Genomic DNA, 12,247 nt, shown 5'->3' with positions numbered 1-12,247 from the left:
CCAGAGTCAGATATTCTGGAATGTGAAGTCAAGTGGACCTTAAGAAGCACCACTGTTAATAAAGCTAGTGGATGTGATGAAATTCCAGGAGAACTATTCAAATCTCTAAACGATGATGTCATCAAGGTTTTGCATTCATTATGTCAGCAAATCTGGAAGACCCAGCAGTGGCCACACAACTGGAAAAGGTCATCCCTCATCCCAATCCCCAAGAAGGGTAGTACCAAAGAATGTGCTAACTACCAGACAGTTGTACTCATCTCCCATGCTAGTAAGGTCATACTTAAAATCTTGCATGCTAGGCTTCATTCAGCATTATGCAAACCAAGAACTTCCAAAAGTCCAAGCTGAGTTTAGGAAAGGAAGAGGCACTAGAGATCAATTGTACCATTTGCTGGATTATAGAGAAAGCAAGGGGATTTCAGAAAAACATCTATCTCTGTTTCATTGACTACGCTAAAGCCTTTGATTGTGTGGATCATGACAAACTGTGGAAAGCTCTTAGAGAGAACGGGAATACCAGATCACCTACCCATCTCCTGAGAAACCTGTATGTGGGTCAAGAAGCAACAGTTAGAACCCTGTATAGAATAACTGACTGGTTCAAAATCAAGAAAAAAGTGTGACAGAGCTGTCTGTTGTCCTGTTTGTTTAAACTATATGATGAGCATATGATGAGAAATGCCAGGCTGGATGAGTTACAAGCTGGAATCAAGACAGGCGGGAGAAATATCAACAACCTCAGATATGTGGATGATGCCACTTTAATGGCAGAAAGTGAAGAGGAACTAAAGAGCCTCTTGATGAGGGTGAAGGAGGAGAGTGAAAGAGCCAGCTTAAGACTAAATATTAAAAAAAACTAAGATCATGGCATCCAGCCCCCTTACTGCATGACAAATAGAAGGGGAAAAGGTGGAAGTAGTGACAGATTTCCTCTTCTTAGGCTCCAAAATCACTGCGGACGGTGACTGCCATGATGAAATCAGGATGGTTGCTTCTTGGCAGGAAAGCAATGTGTGCTGAAAGACAGTGTGCTGAAAAGCAGAGACATTACTCTGCCGACAAAGGTCCATATAGTCAAGGCTATGGTCCTCCCAGTGGTCATGTACTGTTATGAGAGCTGGACCATAAAGAAGGCAGAACACCAAAGAATTGATGCCTTCTAACTGCAATGCTCAGAAAGTGAGAGTGAAGTCGCTCAGTCATGTCCGACTCTTTGCGATCCCCATGGACTGTAGCCCACCACGCTCCTCCATCCATGGGATTTTCCAGGAAAGAGTACTGCAGTGGATTGCCATTTCCTTCTCCAGAGGATCTTCCTGACCCAGGGATCGAACCCAGATCTCACGCATTGTAGGCAGATGCTTTACCATCTGAGCCACCGGGGAAGTACTCCTGAAAGTCCCATGGACAGCAAGGATATCAAACCAGTCGATCTTAAGAGAGATCAACCCTGAATATTCACTGGAAGGACTGATGTTGAAGCTGAAGCTCCAGTATTTTGGTCATCTGATGTGAACAGACGACTCAGTGGAAAAGTCCCTGATGCTGGGAATGATTGAGGAGAGAAAGAAAAGCGGGCATCAGATGATGAGATGGCTGGACAGCATCACTGATGCAAAGAACATGAATTTGGGCAAACTCCAGGAAATGGTGAGGGACAGGGAGGCCTGGAAAGCTGTATTCCATGATGTTGCAAAGAGTCAGACATGACTGGGCAACTGAATAATAACAGCAATTTGTTCTCAGGCTTCTTTATCAGTCACTCATTCACTCAACAAATATTTCTGAGTGCCTACAAAGTGCTGTACCCAATACCTGGTACTATGTGCTAGTCTCTTCATGGAATCTCCTCTCTAACCCATCTCTTTGTCTTTGCCCTGAACTCTCAACCTCCAACATACAACTTACACAACGTTCTTATCAAATCCTGAAATCCTGTCTCCAAGATGCAAGGCAAATGTCCCTTCTTTCCTTTGATCTTTTCTGACTTCTATTCTCTCTTCCCTTCCCCACTAGATATGAACTGTCTTCTGAGTCCAGAGTACTTTATACTTCTCTTCACAGAGAAGTTCTATAACCAAACCTATTTTTAAGTTATTTCTCCTATCTGTAGCCCATTTGTTTAAAGACATCAAGCATTACAGGGTTGGGAGTGGGAAGCATCATGATTATTAATCATATCTCCGTAAGTGCTCAGAGCATTCCCTGCCTGCTTGTAGGTGCTGTATAAAACTCTGCCAAATTAATTTCTGTTTATTTAACTCGTGCTCCATGATAATGACACCACAAGCTATACTCAAACACAGAGACTGTGAAGTTGCCCATCGCATCCTAAGCACTTACATAGTTCTGAGTGGGTTGCTATTAAAAATATTTTTATCTTTGTTTCCCCATATATAAAAGCAGAAATAACTTCTCTGTCAGAACATTGTTATAGAAATCAACCAACCCAGGAAACTGATTAAAACAGTTATTTTAGGCTCCTACAGTTCTATTAAAATGTCTTGGCCAAAATGTGTTTTCAAACTAAAAAACTATTTACAAGTATACAAAAGAAATGATTTGGTGAAAAACTTGGATAATATTCTAAGTAGGTCAGGAAAAGGTGTAAGTTGCTTTAAAATCTGAAGTTAAACTTAGCTTCATCCTATCTTAGCAAAACAGAGAGGATTGGGAAAAGCACAGGAAATGATGTCATCTGTCAAGCAGCAAAGGAACTCAACCCACAAACTGATTTCAATTAAAGTGGTTCATGCCAAAAGCTAATTTCCATTCCCACATGAGCAACAAAGCCATTTAACTACTTTGAGATAAAAAAGCGAACAGTAGTTTAAACAGTGACTTTACATGACTTGTTTAAATTGAAAAACAGAATGAGTTCTTCTTTCTAGAAAGAATGATAAGTTTATATTTAAATGGAATATAATAAAAACCTCCCCGATACGTTCTTATACTTTTTTTCTACCCTATCTTTCAGGTAAACTTTTTCCAGCATAAAGTATTCTTTCTCCTTTAAAAAATAAAAGCCCTTGATCAGAGTTGTGAAACAATAAGGTACGGTTAGTCCAACGGTCCAAATAACCCAGTGAACCATGTATCCTTAGGCCAGAGGAGCAAGCTCATCAACAGACTGCTGTTGTTGCTCAGTTGCTAAGTTCTGTCTTATTCTTGACGACCCCATGGACTGTAGTAAGCAGGCAGGCTCCTCTGCCCTCCACTATCTCCTGGAGTTTGCTCAAATTCATGTCCATTGATAATAGGATTTTAATCACCTGCTTTGCCACAAACATGTTTACCAAATTTGCATTCTTTGTGAGTCTTAGACCTTTAGGAGAAAAAGTATTTCCTTAATGGCAGGAGCACTTATTGAGGATTTCTGTGGGAAATAAAGGAACTAGATATGAAGTTTCACTATAGAGAGTATACAGACTGGTTTTATTTGTGATTGAGTCCTGCCATTGACGCAAATTCTAAATTTACTCTAATGTGACAAAAAATTCCAAATATGTGGCAATTAGGAGACCAAGTTCTATTTCTCTAGAAAAAGGCAAATGAAAAATAAGGGCTCCATTTGAACTCATAGGATGCTCTAAACACCTCAAGTTAGGACATATTCCTAAACTCAATCAGTGTTAAGACTTTATCAGAAACTGAAAATACTAGGGGAATTCAAATGCCTGTGCACAGGTCTATGGCTTCCACATGCATTTAGTTCCAAAGAGAACTTCCCCTCCAAGATGGGCAGAAAGCCTCAAAGGGTTTCAAGTAAGGCTCAACATCCTAGAACTAACAGAAAATGTTGCCATTAACCCTTATCTATATAGAGTCCCAAATGAATTTTATGTATGTTCCAGTAGAGGTCAGTCATTTCAGTCATTCGACAAATATTTACTGAATGCCCTCCATTTGCCAGGCATCAGAAAGAGCAGAGGAAACTTTCTTTAGGTTATAGCCCAGCACAAGTTAATTCTTCATAACAATCAGCCCAAAGAGAGCAAAGTGAACACACTACTGGAACAGCAGAGATGCAGGGCTGGTGCTTAGGTCTAACTACCTCAGGTAATGATTTTCTTTGGGATGCATTAGGTTGGGAATGATCCTAAAATCCTTCCATTATCTTGGCAGGCACAAGGGGCAGAAAGAACACTGGGAGCCATTTGCAAATAAGCATCTGTATGGCCACATATGATTTTAATTTAAGCCCTTGGAAAAGTACAAGACAAACAGCTAGACTAACTTCTGGACTCGACACCTGAGAAAACAGTCCATAGGGGCAGCCAGAGCCACTGCAGGACAAAAATGATTTTCACTGGGAGAGATAATAGCAATGACATTTTAAGTGCACAGTCTGTGATGCCTAAATACACATCAATTAGTAGAGCAACTTCACTAAGTTATCTCAAAACAAAACAAAAAACCTAGCAAAGCTGAAAAAGATCCAGGGAAAGACAAGTTATATGATAGCAGTGCCTTTATATGATAAAGGCACTTCCAGAGAGGATTAACTCGAAAGCAAAGAGTTCAATTGTTTCTATGGACAAATCTGAGCAGATTCCACCAGCCTCTTCTCTCTGTTCATATAAAACCCACACTTTCCTGAAAAACCTTTCCAAGGTCACTTCTTCCAGAGCAGCTACAGTGCTACCTTCCCATCCTCTGAGTATCCTCATACTTACACTTTCAGCACATGATTGCACCATACTTGCTCAAACTTGCTAACCTACCGCTCTACAATTGTTCCCCTGGGCTTCTTACACCCTTAAAGCTTGGATTCAAGTTGGGAGTACAAGTACCCCAAATTCTAACTAAACTGAAATGAATTAAAAATGATAAAATTTTATCCAAACTAAAAGTGGTTCTAAACAGTAAAGATGTCAATACTTCCAAACTGACATAGAGATTTAAAGCAGTTCTAGCAAAATCCTAGAGAATATTTTTCTGTAGATACAGACAAGATGAATCTAAAATTTATATGGAAAAGCAAAGGAACTAGAATAACAATTTTGAAAAAGAATAATTAAGTGGGAGGAATTAGTCTGCTCAATTTTCAAAACTTACCATAAGCTGCAGTAATCAAGACTGTATGATAATGGAGAAAGGACAGACAAATAGATCAATGGAATAAAATAGAGAACCCAGAAGTAGATGTATACAAATATACCCAACTGATTTTTTGACAAAACTGAAAAAGTAATTCTATTGATGAAGGACAGCCTTTTTGGAAATATTAGGTTGGCCAAAAACATCCTATGGAAAAACCCAAACGAACTTTTTGGCCAGCCCAATAAGTGGGTTGGAGGAATCAGACATCCACAGGTATCAACTACACCTAGACCTCAATGTAAATGTCTGTAACATTTAGAAAAAGCTGGAGAAAAGTTTCAGGATCTATGACTCAGCAAAGAGTTCCTAGACTTGAGACCAAAAGCATAATTATTTTCCATCAAAGAAAAAATTGATAAATTGGACTCAAACATATTTTAAAACTTTTGCTCTGTTAGAAGAGGAAAAGGCAAGCTACAGAGTGGGAGAAAATGTCTGCAAATTACATAGCTGACGAAGCGCTAGGATTTAAAGTATACAAAAAACTCTCAAAATACTAAAATAGTAAAGAATCCAATTAGAATCTAGGCAAAAGATGTGAAGAGACAATAGTTCACTCAAGAAGATATATGCAGGTGACAAATAAGCACAGGAAAAAATGGTAAACATTATAAGCCAGTAGGAAAATATGCAAATTAAAATTATAGTGATGTAATTACCATATACCCATCAGAACAGCTAGAATTGAAAATAGCAGCAACCTTGATAGCTGGTGATAATGCAAAGAAACTGGGTCACTCATACTTGGCTGATGAGAATGTAAAATGGTACAGCCACTCCAAAAAACAGCTAGCTGTTTCTAGAAAAGCTAAATATGCAACTACCATACAACCCAGCAATTGCATTTCTGGGCATTTATCCCAAAGAAATAGACTTATGTTCACACAAAAAGCTGTACATAAATGTTCATGGCAGCCTTGTTTGAATAACAAAAAACATAGAAGTAACCCAGATATCTTTCGATGGGTGAATGGCTAAACGTACCTTACATTCATAGCATGTAATACCATTCAGCAATAAAAGGGAACAAAGTGCTGATACACAGAACAACCACAATAGAATGAATTTTCAGAGAATGCTGAGTGAAAAAAGACAATTCCCAAAGGTTATATACTATGTGATTCCAACTATATAACATTCTTGAAATGACAAAATTATAGAAATGGAGAACAGATTAGTGGTTGCCAGGGTTAAGGAGGATGTAGGAGGAAACGGATATGAGAGAAACATGAAGAATCCTGGTGGTGATGGCAATATTCTGTAACTTTACTGTATCTATGTCAATACCCTGGTTGTGAGATTGTATTATAATATTACAAGACATTAACATGAGGAAAACTGGGTAAAAGACACCCCGGATTGCTACGAAGTACGTCTTACAATTGAATGTGAATCTACAATTAACTCAAAGTAGTAAGTTTAATTTTTTTAATCCTTTTAAGAAACATAAAGAATAAAATAGAATGAGCATAAATTCAACTCAAAATTCTAAAATATGAAATTTAGGGAACACTTTTTATAATAATACACTGTATAATACTTAAAAAGATAATATATTTTATTTATATATCTATATTGTTTATTTTATATACTTTATCTATTTTATTTATCTATTGTACTTATATATATTTAAGGAGAGTTTGAGAAAATTCATGAATTGCCCATGACAAGTCTTTATGAAAATCAGAATTGCTCAGAATCCATCTCTGGCCTCAGAGACTGAGAGAGTAGAGAGCAGTCCTAATATACCTAGAATTAAAGTCCAGAAAACCCACTGTTCTGAGCCTGTCTAGCCAATCCTCTTTTTGCCCTGGTGCCTCAGTGACTGGTGGCAAGCCTCCCAATAGGTTAAGGGAAGCCACGACTTCCTGGTGTCCAAAGGAATTGTTGGCTGGCAGTTTGGACTTTCTGGAAATGCAATCTTTCATTCAGGTCACTAAGAGATCATTTCCTATTTTAAAAGTCACAGGACACAAGTTGGAAACAACCTGAAAGAAAAACCTTCCTTTCATTCTTTATATTTTCAAATAAGAAGGCTAAAGCCTCAGAGGTCCTACAACTCACCTGGACCTCCCTGACTCATCACATAACAAGTATACAGTTTCTCATAGGAAATATTGGTAAAATGACCTAAATTTACTCCTCCTTACCAGAACCACAAGTTGTGAATGCAAACATTTCACTGAGTTAGATTATCCTTCTATTACCAGGAGAGTTAGCAAAGTGACCTACCCACATTTGTCTACCACACCATGGGCAGGAAGTTCTATAGGATGGCAGAGCTATTTCCTAGAACATCATTTAAAAAGATCAGAAATGAATTCTGATCATTCCTCAGCTACCCTTAACTTATTAATAAAACATTCTGCCAGCTCTAGTTGTGCAAGCTGTCTGGACGTTGTTAGTTCAGGTAGAGTTCAAGCCAATGATTTTAAAGGCTCCAAATGCCTCAAAAACCCTCATGAAACCATGTCCTCCCCCTCACTTCACTCTCATCCACAAAGTACTTGGGGATTTTGTCCAGTGAACAAGCACCACAGACAGACCCAAACCTCCTCAGAGATTACCACACACAAGTCTTGGACTTCAGCCCCTACCCTAATCTGGCCCACAGGACCTTACCACTGCACTCCTCCCATCTCGCTGCTAGCTTGAAATCTACTAGAACCACAGCTTTTCTCTCTGATCTTATTAACCTCTTTTCTCCACATCTCATGATTTTTACTTGACTAAATCATTAGCAGCTCACACTCTCATTGAAGACCTTTCCAGCTGGATATCCAGTTCGCCACCTGACTGTAATTTCTCCCCTTTGTGGAGTGGTGTGTTGGTGGCTGGTTGAAGGACCAATCTGATTGATGGTTCTACTCACAACTTGCTATGTAGTCTCCTTCCCCACCCGAGGCTCTCACTCCTCAGAGGCAGCCTGGAGGTCATCATCCTGATAGAGGTGGAGACATCCAGCATGTTCGCCAAAGTGCTGCCAACTGAGCACTCTGCCTCCTGCTACTCCTCCAGCTCAAGTGCTCCTAATATATGGAATTAACCTCCTGTTGCTTGGAGGACACACATTCAAAACCAAGCTGAGATCAAGAAAGAACATTCGACCCTTTGCTGTTCACCTGAAACTCTCACAACATTGTTAATCAGCTATACCTCAATACAAAATAAAAAGTTAAAAAAATAGAAAAAAAAAAAAAGAACATGCTACACTCATCGCAATTAGCAAATGAGCCCCAGCCCACAGGGGAATTTCCATCCCAACCTACAACTGTCTGTATTTAGTCCTCATCTGTCTCCATTTGGTTTCCACCAGAAGCAAATTCTGAGACAATAACTCAAATGTCAGTGATTTCTTTTAGAAGTAATTTCAGGAAACACTGGTAAAGAGACTGGGAAAGTGAGACAGGTAACAGAAGAAAACTAATGAAGCACATTCTCAAGCCTGTTCCTACATGGGCAGCTTGGGCTCCATCCCACTAGGGAACTTTAGAAGACAGGGCATAACACACCTCATAGTTAAGCAAAATGAGAGGCAAGGAAGCACGGGCATTAATCCAAGACTTTCCGTTTGTCACTGGTTAAAAGGTGCTTCTAATTAATCCCCTTGGCCTTTCCAGCTTGCCATGCATGCTCCCTGGCCAGAAAAATGTTACAGAGCTCTAAAGGCAGAGTTGTTTGTGTAACCCATGAATGCGAAGGTATGTGAGTGGGCACCAAGAAGGTCTGCTACCCTGCACTATTGGCCCCATTCTGTTAGTTGGTTCATGAGAACCACAGTTAAATGTTAGGACCCTTAACAGGTAACAGGATCTTGATCATGCTCAAGTCTCTACAGGCAGTTGACAGAAGAGAATGAACTTATTCCACAATGTATGCATGCATGCTACGTTGCTTCAGTTGTGTCTGACTCTGCGACTAGCCTGTCAAGCTCCTCTGTCCATGGGATTCTCCAGGCAAGAATACTGGAGTGGGTTGCCATGCCCTTCTCCAGGGGATCTTCCTGACGCAGGGATAGAACCTGCATCTCTTACATCTCCTGCATTGTCAGGTGGGTTCTTTATCACTAGCACCACCTGGGAAGCTCACAATATTCCACAATACTCTCAAAACCATGTCAAAACCAGAACATGCTGTAAGGGAAGTGTATTTTCTCACCAGAAATTGGAAGTGGAAAAGGAACCTAAGATTTTGCCTTGGTGATGGTCAAGATGTTGAGGGGCTGTTTATGTAGATATGAAACTTCACTTTTTAACAACCAATGACTCACCTCCTTCCCAACCCCCACATTTCCCCTAATTCACTGCTAAGCACCCATATTTAACAATAAAAACAACAGAATAAGCCAGCAAAGTCTCTGAATAATGAACTGTGGATATTTCCTTGGCATCATGGAATGAACAAAGTGGTAAAATTCTGAAAGGCAAAATATGTTTGTGCTTCATGATAAATCATCCCCAATACACTGCCGTGATGACTCTTAGCATTGTCCTCTTGCAAAAGGCAAGGGTCTCAAGTTGTAAAAAGTGTTTAATCAGATTCCTACTTCAGTACCACAAGGAAGAATGCCTAGTTTTCTTGAGCCAAAAATGTTCATTAAACAATCATGTCATTGAGTATCTTTTATGGTGTTTACATTGGAGATACAAAGATAAATAAGATGACACCTACAAAGAAGGAGGCCACCATCTTTATATTATTCATAGCAACTATGTCCCACAGGTAATTTCCCTATAAAAAGGGAAGAAGGGAAATGGGAGGCCAGACTGAGGAGAGCCATTCCAAGTATTTCGGGCAGAACAGAGAAGGCAGATGTTCTAGTGAAAAAAAAAAAAGTATAGCAGGCAAGAGAAAAGCCAAAAGCAAATTTAGGAGAAAATAGGGCATAACCACATAAAATGATATTATATATAATGACATGTTATACTCACTGGATCTGGAGCCACAGGAAGGAGCTATCTGACCAGATGGGCAAGTGCACATATTTGGCCTCGAACAAAATCCATCCCCACAGGAATGCCGGCAAATGGCTGTGAATAAAACCCGAGGTCTGTTAGCACATGGCTTCAGAGCGCGGTGATTTACAGGGCCCCAATCCTCAGGTGAGGAAACCTGGACTATCAAGTTCCTTGTTAATTTTGCTATCATGCCCTGTGTGACCTCAGGCCTCAGGTCTATTCATTTATCAAACAAACCTGTTGGACTAAATAGAATCTAAGACTGGGAAGCTCCCTTATCCGTATGAGTGGTTCTCCAGCCTCTCTTTACTTATTCCACAGCTCAAAATCTATCAATAAGCTCAGGATAGTCTATAAAAGGAAAACAAAACAAGCAAAACTCCTGCATTGTTGTTGTTTAGTCGCTCAGTCGTGGTCCAACTTTTTGTGACTGTAGCCCACCAGGTTCCTCAGCCCATGCGATTTCCCAGGCAAGAATACTGGAGTGGGTTGCCATTTCCTTCTCTCTCTCTCTACATATATATATATGTATATATATATAGGTGTGTATATATATATATACACACACACATACTCACACACACACATACTCACACACACACATATATATACACACACACACACATATATATATATTTGTGTGTTTGTATATATATTCCCCCATATACATACACACACATATATATGTTGTTCAGTAGCTAAGTAGTTTCCAACTCTTTGTGAGCCCATGGACTGTAGCCTGCCAGCCTTCTCTGTCCATGGGATTTCCCAAGCAAGAATACTGGAGTGGGTTGTTGTTTCCTCCTCCAGGGGATCTTCCCAAACCAGGTATCAAACCCACTTCTCCTGTGTCTCTTGCATTGGCAGGAGGATTCTTTGCCATTGAGCCACCAGAGAAGCCCATATACATACATATATGTATATATGTATGTATGTATGTATGGGGCTTTCTGTGGTTCAGTGGGTAAAGAATCTGCCTGCCATGCATGAATCTGCCTGTGAAGCAGGAGACCTGGGTTCGATTCCTGGGTCCAGAAGATTCCCCTGGAGAAGGAAATGGCAACCCTCTACAGTATTCTTGCCTGGAAAATCCCATGGACAGAGGAGCCTGGTGGGCTACAGTCCATGGGGTCGCAAGAGTCAAACATGACTTAGCATCTAATACACACACATTCTGTTTTTACATTAACTTAGAGTTAGTGATATAAAACTTCTTGGTAGCCTATTTTAAAGTAAATGCTTAAAATTTAGTAATCTTTATAAAAAATACCATGCCTGGCTCAGACTGCTTCCTGGTTCAGATCCTGCCAGTTGAGAACATCTGATCTACAGAGCAACTTGTATCCTACACATTTAGTCCTGTTGTGAACTATATCAACAGTCTGAGAGGAGAAGTGTGAATCCACCTAATAGTACTGATTCTATAGTCAGGAAGCCATTCATCTTTTAGAGAACTATTAACGTCTTCAAGCCACCCAGAGACAAATATCATACTGGTACCAAATGCTCTGCTAACTGGACTGAAGAATAAGTTCAAATGGCAAGTGGTTTATGTTTATCAAAAGATCAAGATTCAGTCACTATTCTTTTACACTCATAGACTTGATTCTTTCCATCAAACTCCTGCACAAACTTGCAAGAAGTAAATGAAATATGCAAGGCCAAAATATTGCCCTTGATTGAAAGTGCATCAAAATGTCAGAAGAGCCCGAGGATGGAGATTGAAAACTTTTAAGAAATAAGCTGTCACAGGGCTCTACAAACATTTATTTAAATACCTTAAGGTAGCCTACTCCTTGGAAGGAAAGTTATGACCAACCTAGATGGCATATTAAAAAGCAGAGACATTACCTTGCCAACAAAGGGCCGTCTAGTCAAGGCTACAGTTTTTCCAGTACTAATGTATGGATGTGAGAGTTGGACTATAAAGAAAGCTGAGCACTGAAGAACTGATGCTTTTGAACTGTAGTGTTGGAGAAGACTCTTGAGAGTCCCTTGGACTGCAAGGAGATCCAACCAGTTTATCCTAAAGGAGATCAGTCCTGGGTGTTCACTGGAAGGACTGATGTTGAAGCTGAAACTCCAATACTTTGGCCACCTCATGCGAAGAGCTGACTCATTGGAAAAGACCCTGATGCTGGAAAAGATTGAGGGCAGGAGGAGAAGGGGACGACAGAGGATGA

The 12,247-nt window shown here is 39.9% G+C and overlaps 1 protein-coding gene across 1 annotated transcript in view; it reads right to left on the bottom strand.

Annotated features, from left to right (window-relative positions):
* FBN1 (fibrillin 1) overlaps positions 1-12,247 on the bottom strand; it is a 261,212-nt gene that overhangs the window by 214,315 nt on the left and 34,650 nt on the right. Inside the window, exon 4 of the mRNA XM_081508461.1 lies at positions 10,038-10,136. Within this exon, the coding sequence (XP_081364587.1) occupies positions 10,038-10,136 (99 nt within the window). The remainder of the gene's footprint in view (positions 1-10,037; positions 10,137-12,247) is intronic.

This window comes from Giraffa tippelskirchi, chromosome 7 (assembly GCF_054371585.1).
Source record: "Giraffa tippelskirchi isolate mGirTip1 chromosome 7, T2T-mGirTip1v1.2.pri, whole genome shotgun sequence".
In the NCBI taxonomy this organism is placed as follows: domain Eukaryota; kingdom Metazoa; phylum Chordata; class Mammalia; order Artiodactyla; family Giraffidae; genus Giraffa; species Giraffa tippelskirchi.
This window is presented reverse-complemented; position numbering and strand designations above follow the sequence as displayed.